Below are 18,599 nucleotides of genomic sequence, written 5' to 3' on the forward strand. Positions count from 1 at the left end.
AATAATAATTATTATTATTATTTTAATGCCCATTAAACTGGTGGGGAAAGGAACTGATGTGGAGAGGTCAGAGAGGCAGCCTGAAATGAGCCAGGAAGTTCCCAAGATTTTGCATCTGGGGCCTGAATCATCGACACATTTAATGCACAGGAGGACAAGCAGGGTTGGCTATGAGGGCTCATTGCCACGGGCCTGCGATGCCCAGGCCTGGACCAGAGAGGAAGAGAGAGGAAGAGGAATGACTTGGTGAACACTCATGTAGGAGACAGGAGAATTGGGGAGAGTTTATTCACCCCCAGGACTGCATTTTGCTGAGTGTTGTAGTAAGAGAGGAGGGACTAGATGCTATGTCAGTGGTGGGGAGAGCAATTTCTAGACCCTCTCCTCACTCAGTCCATCTCCTCCACTTCTGCCGGGGCAGCCTCCCTAAAGTGCATGCATTCATTAATTCATTTCTTTATTTCATACATTCTACAGATTTACTGTGTGCCAGGCACCGTGCAGTGCTCTGAGGAGGCCACGATGATGGACGCAGGATGCAAATCTCATCATTTTTTGCCCTCATTAAAATCTCTCACAGGCTTCCTACTTATTTCAGGATAAGGACTTCACTCCCTTGCCTGCCATTCAGGGCTCCTCCTGTTCTGGCTCCAGACTCCATCCCCAACCCCACTCCCGGTCACTTAAGGCAACAAACACTTTGGATTCTTTGCCTAACAATAAATATGTCAGGGGAAAACGTGCCTCTGAGTCCTGCTGCCTGTGTCCTTTCCATGCTCTCAAATGCTACACATCCTTTTAAGAGCTGGGTTGGAAACGTTACCAACCTTCCTGGAGAAGCTTTTCAGAACCTCTTCCTATCCGGCCTGAAAGAATTAACAAACAAACGAACAAACAAACCTTAACAGCACTTAAAACATTCTAAATTCCTTGAGGGCAGGATTCTGTGCCCTCTTCCTCTACCATCTAGCATAGAGCCTGAATAGTCCTTCACAGAGACTCCTTCATTCTAGATTCTCATACACAACACTTCATATCCTGTTGTTTTAACTCCTTATCACTTCCTAACATTTTACTCGACATATTTATCTTTATCTTACCTGTTTTTTGGGGGGTAGGGTTTTTTTGTGTCGTTCCTTGCTGTACCCCATTGCTTAGAACAGTGCTTGGAACACAGTAGGTGCTCAACAGATAACTGCCGGGGGAAAAAAAAAAATGAAGCCAATAAAATGTGCAGTCAAAACTATGGATGTGTAAGCTCCACGGAACGTTGAAAATGGAAGCATATGAGCAAGAATTTGTCAGCCCGACCTCAGTGTGTGCGTCTTGGGTGGGGAGAGAAGGGTTGGTCAACCCTCAGATAACAACCTCATGGGAAGCATACAGTAGGCTCTCGGCAACAGAACTTAATCTTTGACACTCCACGCTGGAGAGGAAGGAGCTCCCCCGGGGGTCAGCCTGAAGACAGCTGCATCCTTTCTGTAAATTAACCAGTATGCCCGGCCAGTATTTGTCCTTCCATGTTTTCACCTCATCGGGTCCAAGAACCTCAAAGTGCGTGTGGGGAAATGGAAGCCTGTGGGGGAGGGTGACAGTTTAGCTCCCAATATTAAGCTCCGTAATTCAACCCATCCTGCCGGCGGGCACCACCCTGGCAAGTTTGGACCCACGGTGGACGCGTGTCCTCTCCTCTGTCCCTCCTTGGCCTGCTGCTACTTTATCTCTGAGACGGGGTCCAGGGCTGAGGTCCTGGCCCCCTCACCTCGTAATTTCCCGGAGAATACGGGGCGGGGCCGTGAATCAGCACTCGCTAAGACTGAAGCAGCCTCAGTCCCCGCCAGGGGTCCCCCGTGGCCGCGGAATTAGAACCCCTCCCTTCACCTCCGCTCGTGCGCTATGACCATTGGGAGATGTAGTCCTAACTGCCCCTTTGTCCTTGATCTCTCCAACATATCACCCCACTGCCGGGCAAACTACAATTCCCAGGGGCCCACGCGCTGGGGACCTGGCAGGGCGGGGGGCGGTGTGAGGGGCGAGGTTGGGGGTGATCTGGAGAAGCTGAGAAGCAGGAACCGGGGTAAAGTGAAGAACGGGGAGCACTGTGGGGGGGGGGGCGGGCAGCGGGGAAGGGAGGGACGCCCAGAAAGCGAAGGTAAACTGAGTTGGGGAGGAGAAGCCCGAGAGGCGGAAGGGCCGGGGCGGGGCCGGGGCGGGGTGCGCGGGCGGGTAGGCGGGACCGTCTGCGTCACGCGGCGTGGGCGGGGCCGCAGGGGGTTGTCCGCCCGCGGCACGCACAGCAGCCGCAGCCGCCTCGCGCCTGGTCCCGCGGTCGCAGCTCAAGCCGCAGCCTCCGCGCCGCCGCCGTCGCCGTCGCCTTAGCTGCTCGCTTCGTGGGTCGGTCTCTCCGGCACACGGGCCCCAGCCGCGCCGTAGCTGCCCTCCGAGTCCTTCAGGCCGCCCCGGTCTCCTCACCCGGCCCGATCCAGCCCTCGAAGATGGTGGACCGCGAGCAACTGGTGCAGAAAGCCCGGCTGGCCGAGCAGGCGGAGCGCTACGACGACATGGCCGCGGCCATGAAGAACGTGAGTTTCTCCTCCCCTCCCCCCGCCTCGCCCCAGTCCCTTCGCAGACGCTGGCCTTCGCGTGGACGGCCCAGGGATTAGTCGCCATTCACGACTGCAGCGTTGACTGCCCCTCCCCACCCACTCGGGGAGCTGGGGAGGGCCCCGGCAGCGATAGGGACCCGGGTTGTGACGCGGCCTCTCCCCGAGCGTCCCCCAGGGCCGGCGGCGCTGCCTTCTCGGCCCTCCCCGGACTCGGGCTGGGGCGGGATCTTGCAGGGCTGGTCTCGGGAGCGGGGTCTCTGGCCCCCGCGTCTCCGGGTCCGCTGGGGACTTGAGCGGGGGCCGTGAACATCCTTTGTGCCCCACTTCCCCTCCTCCCAGCCTGGGCGTGGGGGCGGGGGGACCGCATGGATGCGGTTCCTCTTTCTCTCCCTGGTGTCTGGGCGGCGCCTTTCCCATTCACTCATCAGGTCTCCTGGTTTTCTAATACCCCCCCCCCCCCGATATTCCCCATTGCCTCTCCTGACAGATCCTTTAGAACCTCCACAGAAAAAACGTAGGCTCTCCTGAAAACCTGGGCTCAATGGTGCAAAATCGAAACCTTGCTGCTCTCACGTTTTTGTTAACAAAAGGCTCCTCTTTCTCTATACCCCAAAGCACGTCCTCTTGCGGGGAACGTATTTCTCGCTAGCGTTTTCATTGATCGTTCTCGACATGTCATCTCCGTTTTTTCCTAACGTGTTTTGTATTGAAAAGGGTAGGTATTGTCTTTAAAATAAAGGTTATGCATTTAGCTGACTGGTTTAATTTGTGACAAATGCTGTTTCTTTTTTAAATAGGCACACATCTGTTGAAATTCTTATAAGTCGAAAAAATATTCTCCCTAATCTGATATTGCAAACAAAGCAGTGGTGGGAGGCAGTATCAAGTCATTCTAGAAGATTCTGCATTTGTCATATTGCAGAGAGCCTAGACTGGGTGGAGGCTGGGAGGAGTTATTTTAAAGGAGGAAAAAGTCTTTTTTTTTTTTTTTTTTAATAATTTGTTCTGTTAGATACATCCGAGGCTTAAAAAAAAAAAAAAGCTAGCGCATCCTCATGCTGATGAAAAGAGAATACTGATCGCCAATTGTCGCATTTTGTCTGGGATGCAGATTCCTGCCTGTATTGCACCATTTTGTCAGTAACACTACATTTATCTAATGGGCTATCAAAGAGTTTGATATTAGAGGAGGGGGCAAATATTGAGCATTATTAAATAAAACATGGGAAATTATCTGGTTAATGATTTAGGTCTCCCACTGTCTTAACATTTAACTTCCTGTCTTATGTAACAAAGGTTTTTAAAATGCATCTCCAGTGTGAAGTGGATTCAGGAGTGTATCTTGCGTGTTAATTTTTTTTTAATGAAGCAATGTAGGTATCCCAGCTTAATCCTTGAACAACTTTGCTGGTTCATAAAAGATAACAATGCTGATGCTTTTTTATTTAAGCCGGCTACCTTACCAAAAGATTTTTATCTCATTAAGGAAGAGACTTGATTCTGAAATGGGGAGTATTGCTGTGTTAATGTATTGCCACAGATGCTACCTTAAAACATTTTAAAGCTCAAATGAGAAGTTCTGCTCTTAATAGGTATGAGTGTTGGAAATATGTTTAGTTCATGTTATTTAGACTCTTCTAATTTTTCCATATTTCTAGTTTCACAGGAAAGTGAGTGACCTCGCACCTATATCCATAGCAACCCAGTGATGTCACACACAATGACACAGAGGCTGCAATGCACCTAAGGGCTGGTAGGGAGTATGCAAATGGCATTTGTCCAAGGTAATGCAGAAATTAGCAGATAAGCAGGTGGAATTGAGGACTTCATCTTATCCACCAGATAAGAATTGGTCCAGAAAATAAGAATATCATTTACCTTTAGGCATGCAGACAGTGACCTCTAGATATGCCAATTCATTTTCCAATTTCTAGTTTACCCACAAAAGTTTATAAGCTACATTTGTATTTTTAAACATTTGTCTCATTGTTAAAATTGGACAATAATGGAATAAAGATAGAAATTTTAAACAAGAATATGTCTTAATCATAGTGCTGGGGTGGGCTGTATACTTGGGTTTTTTGCAGATTATTAACTTGGCAGGTGTTAATAAAAACCTTAAAAAACTCTTGACTTCCTACTGGGTCGTTTTCAGTAATGTTAGAGAGTGAGAACTGGTTACAAAACACAAGGCAAAAGTTCTCTTGTGCCTCTGGTCCTTGTCAGTATGGAGGAAAGGGCAGTTGTAAAATAAAGCAGACCTTTCTTCAAACCTACTTACTGAGGAAGTGTGCTTACCTCTCCGACCCTCATTTTCCTCATCTGTGAAATAGGTCAATATCCCCTTGAAAAAGGTGTGAGGATTAAGAAATTAGTAGGTGTTTGAAAATAGTAACTATTTCTAAAACTCTGATTCTTCCCCTGTTTATGAGAGTCATCTCCTCATGGAGAATTTGGGAAAGACAGAAAGATACAGAGAAAAATACTCTGTCCTGTCACTCAAATGAGTGTTCTTCTAAGGCTGAAATCATCCTAATGGTAGAGGGATTAAGATTATTTGCATTTAATGAAATTATCCTAGTAATAATGTCACTGGGGTCTGTGTGGAGGAATAAATTGTGTGTGGGTGACATAACACAATAGGAATGAAAATCGGCATGCAATATTTTGAAAAGGAAGAAAGAGGGAAGTTTAGTGTTGGGTTTTTTCCTTAAGTTATTATTTTTTGTGTTAGTAATCCCTATGCCCAGTGTGGGGCTCGAACTCAGGACCCCAAGAGCAAGACTCACACACTTCCAAATGAGACAGCCAGTTTATTTATTTATTTATTTATTTATTTATTTATTTATTTATTTCTGTTTATTTTTGAGAGAGGGAGAGACAGCATGCAAGTGGGGGAGGGGCGCAGAGAGAGAGAGAGAGAGAGAGAGAGAGAGAGAGGGATCTGAATCAGGCTCCAGGCTCTGAGCTGTCAGCACAGAGCCCGACGCAGGGCTCGAACTCACAAACTATGAGATCATGCATGACCTGAGCCGAAGTCGGACACTTAACCAGCTGAGCCACCCAGGCGCCCCGAGGTTTAATTTTTAAGAGAAGTGTGTAGTCTTCCATTTAAAGGGAGAGGGAACACCTAGATGTTTCTTGTTAGATGGTTCTGTCCTGTCCTTTGGATTCTAATAGCCTCTGAAGAGAAGCTAATAATCTAAGTAGGATACTAGTATTCGCCTCCGGAGGGAGAAAAGCTTCTGGGCTCCTCTTGTTGAAGTGACCCGATTGGGGGGTTTGCTTGCAAAAGGCCTTCTTAATTCTATTTAAAAAAAAAAAAAAAAAAAAAAGTCTTGCTGGAATCAATATAGTTGAAAATTCTTCCTATCTTAAATATTGTGTTTTTCCTACTAGCCCTTCCAGGAGGGGCCAGATCAATAGCCATTATCACTAATGGAGTAATGACACCTCTGTAGACTTCAGAGGTGGAGTTCTGCCAGCCATTATTCTAAGTCATGTGGTTTCAATTGTTCTCTTCTTTGGGGTGGGAAGGATACAGATAACAGTTGGCTTTTTATGTAGTAGTCTTTGCAGTAACTGAAATGATGATTAAGTGCCTTTTCTAATTATTAAAAAAAAAAAAAAAGCAACCTCCCATGGATCTTTTGAATTCTATCCAGATGAAAGGTGCTGCTAAACGTGTATTCTTGTTAACAGAGCTTTGTGTTAACAGCAGACCGTGGGGGAGTTTCATCCCCTAGTATTGGCAGGAAGCCTTATTTATTTGTTAAGCCTAACTCCTAATCGTTAAGAAGAAAAAATAATTTTGTTTTTATTGAGGTAAAAGTCAACGTAACATGCAGCAAACCGTTTTCAAGCGTACGGTTCAGTAACATTTTGCACATTCGCAATGTTGTGCAACCGTCCCCTCTAGCTGAAAAACTGGGAGAATGCCGTTTCTAAAAAGGATGATGGCTTGGCTATAACTGGCTGGATTTCAAAACATTACTGATTCAGGAATGTGTCAATAATGAAGTAACCACAGCAGCTTACAGCCACTGGTAATCGGGATCCTTCTCTTTGTTTTCTAACATCTGGACCTTTTTGGCATAAATTGAAAAGAAAAGAGACTTGTCTCAGCTAGATTAAGATTTCCATCGAAGTTCCAGAGCTTAAAAACCATATGATGGTCCCCCAAATAAGTAACAATGTATCTGAAATCGGAACAAACTATTAATCATTTGGAGATTATGGAAATTTTGCTGGGTTGGTACTAGGACTCATTTTCCACTCCAGTGCTGACTTCGTTGTAAATGATTTCTCTGCTGTGTGGCAGCAGTCCCCTAATGAGCACCGCACGGCACCCTAATGAGCACCGCGCAGTGCTGAGAGGGTGAGCTGTTCAAGCACGGATGCTACACTGATAGTCCCGTGTATATGATGTCACACACATCGTTTGGGGGCTTCTGAGGCTGCCAGGAGCTTCTCCCTCCCATAATCACCAGCCTTCACCCTTTTATCTGGCAGGGCATCTGACTGTTTCTATATTGCTATCAGATTCCGTGGGATGTGGGAGAAAGAGAGCACAGGCCATCTTACGTACTTAATAGTCAAAGGAGGAAAAAAATTACACATAAACCACCGTCTTTTGTTCGTTTGAGTAAGCTCTGTGCCCAAGGTGGGGCCTGAACTCAGGACCCTGCAATCGGGAGTCACATGTGCTACCGACTGAGCCAGTCAGGCGCCCATCTTTTGTCTTATTTTCTAAGTTCTATTAGTGCTTAACCAGATATTTAAGGTTATAATCAGGATGCTATGTTTGCTGCCTTTGTAGGTTGTGAAGGCTGTCAATATCATCTGCCTTTTGGCCTTGCCTTTCATAATCCCTTTCCTCTTCTCCCCAAATTCTGTTTTAGGTATGAGCTGTTGAGTTTGGTTCACTACCACTACATCATCCTACTTTTTAAATTGGGCACTCCTAGAGATCCTTGAGTTTTGTTTTTTCTAATTTATAAATTTGAATGGTGCACAAAACCGTTCTGTGAGAAATGATCAGAAGTTCCCAAAGGAGAGCTTTAGTTTAAAAGTAAACGGTTAAATAATTGGTTTGGTCCCACGATCTTGCAGCGACAATAAAAATTACGTCTTAAGGACTTGGCATGAGTCTTTTGTTTCTTTCCTTTTTAAAGAACTGGCGAAGTCTAAGCTAAATTTTCATCAGCATTTCACCTGTAAGGGTGTGTCCTACAGAGGGAGACTTTTCCTTGCATAAGTTGAATACTGTTAATGTGCTGCGTAACGTTAATTCGGTTGTGACTAGGTAAATGGAAATGAGAGTGTTCTCACATATACAGATTTTTTTTTTTCCCTTCTAAGTTTTTACTTAAGTGATCTCATGACCCCGAGATCAGGAGTCGCATGCTCTTCCGACTGAGCCAGCCAGGCACCCCACATACAGAAATTTTTAAATATGAGGTTTAGAAAATAAATTTCCAAAGAAACTCCTCGGTCTTATCCTCCTAATCTTTGGAGTAATACCGTATTTTTGGAGAGATGGATGAAAGCTGAACTGAGTAGGACCCAGGTGTAGTGTCAGCTTTCTCCTCTTAATTCTGTTACTAGAACGGGGGTGTCAGAGCTGGGAATAGGACAGTGACAGCAGTGGGCAGCTGCACATGTAATGACAGGAGCTTAAGAGGAATCCCTTAGCCGCCCTCCCCCACAGCCAAGTGTGTAGGGCAGCTGTGGCGGTGGAGAGAAGGGTAAGAGGTAATCAGAGGAAGGGTTTCATTTTTATTTATTTTAATGTTTGTTTACTTTGAGAGAGACACAGAGTGAGCGGGGGAGGGGCAGAGAGAAGGACACAGAATCCCAAGCAGGCTCTGCGCGCTGTCAGTGCAGAGCTGGACTCAGGGCTCGATCCCACAAACTGAGATCATGACCTGAGCCAAAACCAAGCTTGGACGCCACCCAGGCGCCCCAAGAGGAAGGCTTTTTTTTAAAGACGCAGGTTTGTTTTGAGATAAATCATTTAAATGTCCAACACCTGAGCTCCCATACTTTCATAACCTGGATCTAGGAAACCGTGGTCTCTGGTGCCAGTACTTTAAGGATGTGGAAATAAACTTTCTTTTGCCTGAATTGTTCCAGTTCCAGACCCTTCGGTTCAATACAGCGCGCCTTTTGAACAAGAACTAGCAAATGAGTATGTGTGTGCCCTGGTGGCCCAGCATGGATGGTAGCCTTGCAGGTAATCCCATGCCCCCTGCCAGTGCAGTTCTGCTGCTTGAGCTGGACAGGCTGGGTGGGATAGAAGCGATTGCCAAATGAAGCCCCACTCTTCACATACGACCTATATCTAGTCTTTGTAACTACATCTGTGTAATAGAAATAGACGTTAGACACTAAATTTTTTCTACTAAGTCGAAAATGACCCAGTCCAGAAGGGCAAGGAGAATTCATAAGATAGGCTCAGAAAAGAGCATCCTGAAGCAAGGAAAAGCTAGTTGGGAACAAGTGGGTAGTAGAGAAGGAATATTCCTTTTTTTTTTTTTTTTTTAGTTTTTTAAATTTTTTAGAAAAGGTTTTATTTTTTTTATAAATTTTTAATTTCTTTTTTCAACGTTTATTTATTTTTGGGACAGAGAGAGAGCATGAACGGGGGAGGGGCAGAGAGAGAGGGAGACACAGAATCGGAAACAGGCTCCAGGCTCTGAGCCATCAGCCCAGAGCCTGACGAGGGGCCGAACTCAGGGACCGCGAGATCGTGGCCTGGCTGAAGTCGGACGCTTAACCGACTGCACCACCCAGGTGCCCCAGAAAAGGTTTTATTTTTAAGTAATCTCTACACCCAGCGTGGGTGCTCAAACTTACAACCCTCAGATCAAGAGTCACATGCTGCACCAACCGAGCTTGCCAGGTGCCCCTAATTTTTTTTTTTTTAAGTTTATATTTATTTATTTTGAGAGAGAGAGAGAGGGTGGGTGGGGAGTAGGGGACAGAGCGTCTGAAGCAGTCCCTGTGCTGACAGCAGAGAGCCCGATGCCGGGCTTGAACTCACAAACTCTGAAATGATGACCTGAGCAAAAGTTCAGACGCTTAGCTGCCACCCAAGCGCCCCTAATTTGTTTTCTTTTGGGAAGGAATATGGTAGAGTATCTTGAATTTGGGGATGCTGTTAATTAATGTCCTTTTTTTTTTCTTTTTTTAATTTTGAAAATTTAGTTATTTTGAGAGAGAGAGAGAGCGCGCAAGTTGGGGAGGGGCACCGACGGCTAGCACAGAGTCCAGTGCCAGGCTTGAACTCGTGAAACTGAGATCATGTCATGACGTGAGCCAAAATCTAGCATAACCAACTGAGCCACCCACCTACGGGCCCTGGGATGTTGTTAATTTCTGAGGGAGTCTTTGGAGTCATCGTTGGGAGTGATGACTGATGACAAAAATGTCTGACCTTTATGATGCTAGAAAATTTTGGGGAAAAAGATAGGTATCCCCATAATTCCCCATGCAGGGGTATATGTCCATCATGTCTTTTTTTTCCTTGGGGTTTAGGCTTGCTTTTGTACCGTGCCTTCTTCCTTGACATTCATTATTTCAAGGAGTTTTTTTTTTCTGTTACTACTATGTTCAATGGCTGAATTAAGCCTGTGGATGTGTCATAATTTACTTATATTTTTATTTAACATCCATGCTCTTTGCAAATTTGTGGTAATAGTGCCATGAATATCTTTGTGGCTAAAGCTTCGACCACAGTTGATATATTAGGACCGAGACCCAAAAGTGGGATTTTTGAAAGCATAAAATTTTAAGCCTTTTGAAATCAGTAGTACTGCGTGTTCTTAAAAGTAGTGAAAGATGTAACTGAATAGGTAAACATACACAGGGTTCAAAATTCAAGGATGCCCTGTTGCCCTTTTACGACATGAAGAAAAATAAACTGAAGACATCTGCTCTCAACAGATCTCTCTTTTGTTACTTTTTTCTGGTTGGAATGACTGCCTTTAAAAAGAAAACCCTGGGGGCACCTGACTGGCTCAGTCTGAAGAGCATGGGACTCTTGATCTCTAGGTCGCAAGTTCAAGCCCCACGTAGGGTGTAGAGATATTCTAAAAAATGGACGTTAAAAAAACAAAAAGAAGGGACACCTGGGCGGCTCAGTTGGTTAAGTGTCCGACCTTGGCTCAGGTCATGATCCTGTGGTTCATGGGTTTGAGCCCCGCATCAGAGTCTGTGTCTCCTTCTCTCTCTGCCCCTCCCCCATTTGTGCTCGGTCTCTCAAAAATAAATAAACATTTAAAAAAATAAAAAAATGATATGGAAATTTTCACAACATTTGTCGAGATGAATAGCGGAGTAAACCTCCCCATAACCTGCTTCACCAGGTGGCAGCATAGCAGTCAATCTTTTTATCTACGTACTTGCCTACTGGTTGGTCCCCTTGGGATTTACCATCTTGGAAGATGGCTTCTTACCGACCTAAAATTACCCCTTTTTTGCTGTAAATGGTCAAGTTAGCAGCAGGGTCTCCCTACATTTATTTAAATTTGGCACCCTGCAAAGTAGTTTCTTGCTGAAACCATTTAATCCAGATGGCGGCTGATTGTCACTTTTCCCTTGATTTTAAGGTGCTTCTCTTCAGTTGACATGCAGGTAATGTGTTATCTGTGGGGTAAGAGTGTGATCACTAAAGGACTGGGATTCCTTTCTTGCTGCCTTTTTTCTTTAGGGTGGGGGAGGTAGATTCTTCTGACAGAAGAGCTAAAACCCAATGAACTTGCAGAGGATGAGGCAAGTAAACACGTTTTGCTTTTGTTTCGCCTTGTTACTTGCCAGGCATTTTTTAAAAATCCTTTTTGCCTTAAGGTCAGTGTCCTGCCGAGTGTGGGGATGCATGGGCGGGTAGATAGTCGGCATACATAATAGCTGTCTGAGCCCAGACAGCCTGGCTTTGAATCCATGCTCAGAAGTATGGAGCGGACCAATCTAATGATGTTAGCAGTAATTTAGATGGATATGCTGCCGTTCTATTTATTTTTTGCCATCTGAAGGTCCTGCAGTTAAAACTTGAGATTTTTGGGACAGGATCCGTTTATTGAGGAAAGGAAAATAATATGGTAAACTTCAAACAGGTATAGTAACGGCGTAATAGAGTAACATGGCACCGAAGTCACACTGGACTTCAGTGGCTCTTTCCTAAAGAAGTGATGCTGGCATAGTGTCTTGGGGGACTGCAAGGGAGGGGGGAACATGTAGAGGAAGGACTGTCCTGGGAGAGGGAATAGCATGTGTAGGTTCAGAAGAGCAGAGTGTGGTGCGGGATTCATTTATTCACTGTTGGTTGCTGCAGTACTGTGCATTTGAGGGAATATTAGCAAAGGAGTCCAAAGAGGTAAGTAGGACCCAGTTTATTGAAGGGCCTTGTGGAGTTTGAGTTCTTTCTCTAAGCTCTGGAGAGTCATGGAAGGATTCTAGGCAGAGGAGGATCGTGATCTGATTTTTGGCCTGGAGAGATTTGGAAACTCAAGGACAGTGAGACAAAGGGAGGGAGACTAATTAGAGTATTACAAGGGGTCCAGTTTGAAGGAGGAGAACCTGGACAAGGATAGCGAGGGTAGATCAGAGACAACTTGATGGTCGGAGATAGAATAAGAAAGAGGAAGAAGGAAAAGTGATGGAGAAGAGGAATGCAGCTGTCCTGCAGAGTTTGGGGAGGCATTTAAGTGGAAGTAGATAAAAGATAATGGCTACAAGATAGTACATGAGGAGCACTTACAGTAGTGCCTGGCACAGCGTAAGCGTGTGTGTGTGTGTGTGTGTGTGTGTGTGTGTGTGTGTGTATTTTTAGATGTTAAATATCTTTAGTTATTTTGAGAGAGAATGAGCAGGGGAGGGGCAGAGAGAGGGAGAGAGGATTCCAGGCAGGCTCTGCAGAGCTGGACGTGGGGCTCAATCCCACAAACTGAGATCATGACCTGAGCTGAAACCAAGAGCTGGACTCTTAACCTACTGAGCCACCCAGGTGCCCCAAGTAAACATATTTTTTTAGGACCAACTATAGACTACGTTCTGGTCCAAGAGCTGGAGAACACGTGTCCCATTCCCCTCCTAGAACTGCCATTCTAGTGGGGGTCACTGTATATCCATGGTGGTTAAAACCAGGCGTAGTAAGGTCACCTAGGGAAAGCAGAGAGTTGGAGTCAAAACATGTAACCCTGGGGAATAGCACTTCTATAGTTACCAGAATGAGGAAGCTGAGTTGGTAGTGATGAAGGCAGAAAACCAGGAAAGAATGCTAACAAAGGGAAGAGAGTGTCAAGAAAGGGGGAGTGGTTTTATTTTATGAATAAAAATTTAAGTTGACTTAAGGGAACATTGGTTGGGGATATGAAATGGGAAGGATAGTTAATGGCATTTTATTAGATGGGTACAGGGGTGGTGAGGTGGGGAGTGAATGAAAGGAAATGCTAGGAAGTATAGACTTTATTTTTTTTATTAAAAAATTTTGTTTTTACATTTATTTATTTTTTTAAGAGGTAGAGCACAAGTCAGGGAGGAGCAGAGAGAATGAGACACAGAATCTGAAACAGTCTCCAGGCTATGAGCACTCAGCACAACCCCAACGCGGGGCTCAAACTCACAAACCGTGAGATCATGACCTGAGCCGAAGTCGGACGCTTAACCGACTGAGCCACCCAGGCGCCCCTAGACTGAACTTTCAGAAGCTTGATTTTGTAGGAAATAAAGAGATGGGAAAAAAATGAGATTAAAAGGCATCACTTATTTTCACCCTAAACTTGGGTTATACGTTAATGGGAAAGAGCAGGAGAGGAGGAGGGAACATACAGGGAAGAGAATGACCACTGGGCACATAGAGGGAAGAAACACTTAGTTGGCGCATAGGGAGGAGGCAGCGATAGAAGTTGTTTGCCAAGAAAAGGCCTTGGAATCTGCTTACCTAGTGGTCGCTTTTCCTCTACAAAGAGGCAGTGGTAAGCAAGGATCGCTAGGCAGTGAGTGCAGAGGGTCAGAAAAACCCTAATGCGCAGCGGCTGGTCTTCTCTTGGTGTCTGTCTCGGTCTCCCTCCCTGTCTTTACTCGCTTCAGTTTTGGGTGGAAGAATAAAAAAGGCTGAGTGGTTGGACTGATTGCGCATTTGGATGCCTTAGAGCTCGTAGAACAGAAGGACAAGCAAGGCACAGGAAAGTTTATATTTAAACAAAAGCAATTGGTGAATCTTAGAAGAAAGGAGTAAAGTCTGAAGGGGAAGAGAAAGGATGGGATTCAAGAGCACAGTGGGAGTGCCAGTAGGTGGGAGTGAGGACTGGTATTACTGGAGGTTGTAAGAGTTTGATTTTAAAAGTGAGTGATTTCTCTGGGGGTCGCCTGGGTGGCTCAGTCAGTTAAACATCTGACTCTTGGTTTCAGCTCAGGTCATGATCTCATGGTTCGTGAGTTCGAGCCCCACATCAGGCTCTGCGTTGGTATTATGGAACCTGCTTGGAATTTTCTCTCTCCCTCTCTCTTTGCCCCTCCCTGGCTTGCACTGTCTCTCTCAAAACAAGTAAAATAAACTTAAAAAAAAAAAAAAAGCCAGTGATTCTGGAGCGCCTGGGTGGCTCAGTCAGTTAAGTGTCCCACTCTTGATTTCGGCTCAGGTCATGATCTCATGGTTCATGTGATTGAGCCCTGCATCAGGCCCCATGCTGACAGCATGGAGCCTGCTTGGTATTCTGGCTCTCCCTCTCCCACTTGTGCTCTTTTTCTCTCTCAAAATAAATAAGCAAACTTGTAAAAACTTAAAAAATAAAGTGAGTGATTCTGAACAAAGAGGTCAAGGGTATAGCTTGGGTGAGAAGTTGTCAAATTTGATGAGATAGCTGAACTATTGTTCATAATGGATTTGGGGGAATAGCCTTGGATAATGGAGGTGGAACAAGGGATATGGACATAAGTGAACAATCCCAACGAAAGTGAACGTGACGTTGATTCTGGGAGAAGTTGTAGAAGCAAAGAAAAGGCCTAAAAGTGGAACTTATTGTAAAAGAAAGTCAGTTTGGGTTTGTAGAAGAAGCTGTTTAATTTTTAACTAATTTTGATTGAATTACTTTTTAGAATAGGGTTATTTGACTACCAGCCAAGGGAACACTGGAATATGTATACCTGAATTTTTTCAAGACATTCAGGTCAGGTGTTTTTCCTCCTATGTGGGGTTACACAGCAAAGTTTTGACAAATGTCCTAGTTGTTAGAAAGTGAGATCAGACTGGAGCAGTGGGTGGAATCTAGGGTAATGAAATGGCCTTATTTTTTTGCTTAAAGTCTTGTATTTTGGCCCCCAAATTCAGCTTTTCATTATTCCATGTGGTGCAGATGGCACTTAACAATAGCACCTGTTGGGGGCAAAGAGACCTAGGGTGTTGATTGAGATTGCAGTAGGAATTCAGTCTGATTGATTTTCAGAAGTTAATTTAAGCAGAATTTAACACTGCAAGATAATATTAAAACAAGTATATAAGTTAGTTTTTGTTGATATCAAATTACCCCAAACAAAGATTTCTTACTTCTCATGATTCTGTTGGTTGGCCACATATTTTTGGTTTAGGCCAGCCTCAGTTTGGCTAGATGAAACTACAGTGGCCGTGGAAGTTTCCTAGCAGCAAGCCCTTCCTGACTCTCGAGCACTTTTCAGGCCTTTGCTTGCCTTATACTCGATAATATTCCACTAGTTAATGTAAGTCACATGACCGAGTGCAGCCTATGGGGTGGAGAACTATATTCCATTTCTTCATAGGAGGAGCTACAAAATCATAGTGAAAAAGGAAGATGTGTACAGGGTTGGGAAGAAATATTATTGCCACTTTTGCAAACAGTCTGGGCTTGATACATCATGTGTAAATTCATGTCACTTACACATTCAGAAGTGACTGTTAGGTAACATGGTGATTCATTGGTGAGTGCAAGGTGGTACCTGCCCCTTAAGGACTTCAGTCTTCTTGGGGAAAGGAAAGGTATATAGTTAACGGTACAAAGCATTAGGAATTGGCAGCATGTTGGGGTGCCTGGGTGGCTCAGTCGATTAAGTGTCTGACTCTTGATTTCCACTCGGGTCATGATCTCACAGCTCGTGAGTTTGAGCCCCGTGTTGGACTCTGCACTGGCAGCACGGAGCCTGCTTGGAATTCTCTGTCTTCCTCTCTGTGTTCCCCTGCCCTCCCCCACCCCCTGCCCTCAAAAATAGATAAATAAAACTGTACCAAAACCAAAACAAAACAAAACAAAAAAACCAGTATAAAAGGTGGAAGGTAAAAGTTACACAGAGTAAGCAGTGATTAGAGCTGCCTGAGAATTTTTCAAGAAGTGTATGTAGTATTTGAATTAGGACCTGATGGATATATAATTTTTCTTTATGGGTTCTGGAAGTGTGTTTAGGTGGTTGGAAAAGCATGAGAGCACAGAAGTGTGTGGTATGAGGAAGAATGTGAATATCATGACCCGAGTGTCGGTAACTTGGTGCAGGGTTTTTCTACATCGATATTTGGACCGTATTATTCTTCGCTCCTGTAGGATGGCTGTCCTGTATATTGTGTGGCAATAGCATCCCTGGCCTTTGCCCGATAGGTAATATCTCAGTAGAGTGGTTTTTCAAGAAACTGCTGTGCTGTACCATAGTTTATACAGCACTTTCATACACGCCAGTTTGTTTCATTTTCAGCTGGGGGAGTTCCCCCTTTCCCACCAAAACAGATCTGTCATAAAAGCAGCAGTTACAAATATTAGCTCATTTGTTTGCTGAAGCTTGCAGTCTTGCATTCTAAGTAGCAGGCTGAAGGGCAGTGACCAGGGAGCCTCTTTGGGGGAAGAGAGTCCGGATGGGCAGGGGAATTGTATCCAGATCATAGAAAATAGTAAGCAGGCGAGATCCAGAGATAGGAGGGCTCTCTTCACCTGTATGAGGAATTGATTCTGGCCCCAAAAGATAAAATTCTTAAGGCTAGCCCGTGGCAGTTGTAGGGAGATGAACTAGGTTTTAACATGAAGTGAATCTCTAAAGGTGGGTTTAGGCTGAGTTCTTCCGGAAAGCATGCAGGTAGAGGGTAGAAGACATTCACTCGGTCTGTAAGAGGGAAGGGAGCTCTGGTTTGCTATTCGTGTGGATTGTCTGTATTTCGGGAAGTTAAGTAATCTTAGTATGTTTCTCTCCTTGGCATTTCCCTCCCCTAATGACAGGATTGGATGCTTATTATCATAATGGAAAAATAACCTGTGGTAGGGAATGTAAATTTCTTAGCCCTTTTCAGGTTTATGTAAGTATGCGTGAGCAATAAACATAACACAGTACTCTTGTTCTCATTTTGAGGAGAATTAAAAACACAAGGTTTGTGCTCTGTTATAGTTACTTTTCTTTGTATAAGGCCATGTATTATGAAGCACGAAGTATCTGGAATTCTGAACTCCTCAAACATGTGAGTTAATGTTTAATTGCTGGTATGTGTGAAAGTGCTGTGTAGACTATGATACAGTGCAGCAGTTTTATTTTTATAGCTTTATTGAGGTAAAATCCACCTACCAGTCACCCATTGAAAATGTACAATTCAGTGATTTTTTTTTTTTAATGTTTAATTTTGAGAGAGAGAGAGAGAGAGCCAAGAGCACGAGCAGGGGAGAGCAGAGAGAGAGGAGACACAGAATCCGAAGCAGGCTCCAGGCTCTGAGCTGTCAGCACGGAGCCCGACGTGGGGCTCGAACTCAGGAACCACGAGATCATGACCCTGAGCCGAAGTCGGACGCTTAACTGACTGAGCCACCCAGACACCTCTCAGTGGTTTTTAGCATGTTCAGGGTTGTGTAACTGGCACCAGTGTCTGAGTCCTGGAATAAATACTGTCATTCCCCACAAAGAAACCCTGTACCCATTGGGAGTCACTCCCTACTCCCCTGCCCTCAAAACCTCCGAGCCCTAAGCTACCACCAGTCTGTGTTTCTAGAGATTTGCCTATTTGGGACATTTCCTAAAACTGGAAACCTACAGTATGTGGTCTTGTGAGGGGCTTTTTCATTCGGCATAGCATTTCCAGTGTCCCCCATGTTGTAGCCTGTGTCCCTCCTCTGTTGTTTGGATAATACTGCATTTAATTTTGTCTGCTCACCAGCTGACAATTAGATTGTTTCCACTTTGGGGCTGTTTTGACTAGTGCTGCTGTGAACATTTGTTGACAAGTTTTTGTGTGGACGTTATGTTGTCAGTACTCTCCTCTGTACTTACCAAAGGGTGGAATTGCTGAGTCGCGTGGTAACTCCACATTTTGAGGAACGTTGTGCCGCAGTTCTTAACCTGGAGAAACAGAAGTATGGATTCCACCCACTACTGAGTCTTCAAGGGTTAGGGTTGCGTAGGGAGATACTTTAAAAAAGCTTCCCCCTCCTTGGTTAAGAACTAGGCCTATAGTGGAAGGCATATAGGATTTTGAGCCATTAGGTAGGGGTTCCATTCTGGGGCTCTGAGCCTTAATGTTCCTAACTTTAAAATGGGAATAACAGTACTAAATCATAAAGCGTTATCTGGAGGACCAAAATAGAAGTTACAATTTGGTAAAGAACCCATTTCTAATATGACGAAAGTTACTTAGAAAGATACAGAATAGATGGATACTTTCTCAACATGGTAGAGAAATCTCTTTTAAAGCGAAAGTCAGTATTTAAGAATGAAACACTGGAAGTATTCCATTAAATTCAAAACCAAACAAAGATGCCCATGATCAGCGATAGTAACATTGCTCTTGTGCATGCAGGAAGATGTGATTACAAGTATAGGAAGTATAACTACGGGAAAGAGAGTGATACTTGGAAACCAGAAGATTATGTAGGGAATAGGGGCACCTGGGTGGCTCAGTCAGTTAAGCGTCTGACTTCAGCTCAGGTCATGATCTCATGGTTTGTGAGTTCAAGCCCCGCATCGGGCTCTGTGCTGACAGCTCGGAGCCTGGAGCCTGCTTCGGATTCTGTGTCT

The 18,599-nt window shown here is 44.7% G+C and overlaps 1 protein-coding gene across 1 annotated transcript in view; it reads left to right on the plus strand.

Annotated features, from left to right (window-relative positions):
- The first annotated feature begins 2,056 nt into the window (after nt 1-2,056).
- YWHAG (tyrosine 3-monooxygenase/tryptophan 5-monooxygenase activation protein gamma) overlaps nt 2,057-18,599 on the plus strand; it is a 28,006-nt gene continuing 11,463 nt past the window's right edge. Inside the window, exon 1 of the mRNA XM_043559821.1 lies at nt 2,057-2,582. Within this exon, the coding sequence (XP_043415756.1) occupies nt 2,496-2,582 (87 nt within the window). The 5' untranslated portion in view covers nt 2,057-2,495. The remainder of the gene's footprint in view (nt 2,583-18,599) is intronic.

Source organism: Prionailurus bengalensis, chromosome E3, assembly GCF_016509475.1.
Source record: "Prionailurus bengalensis isolate Pbe53 chromosome E3, Fcat_Pben_1.1_paternal_pri, whole genome shotgun sequence".
In the NCBI taxonomy this organism is placed as follows: Eukaryota; Metazoa; Chordata; class Mammalia; order Carnivora; family Felidae; genus Prionailurus; species Prionailurus bengalensis.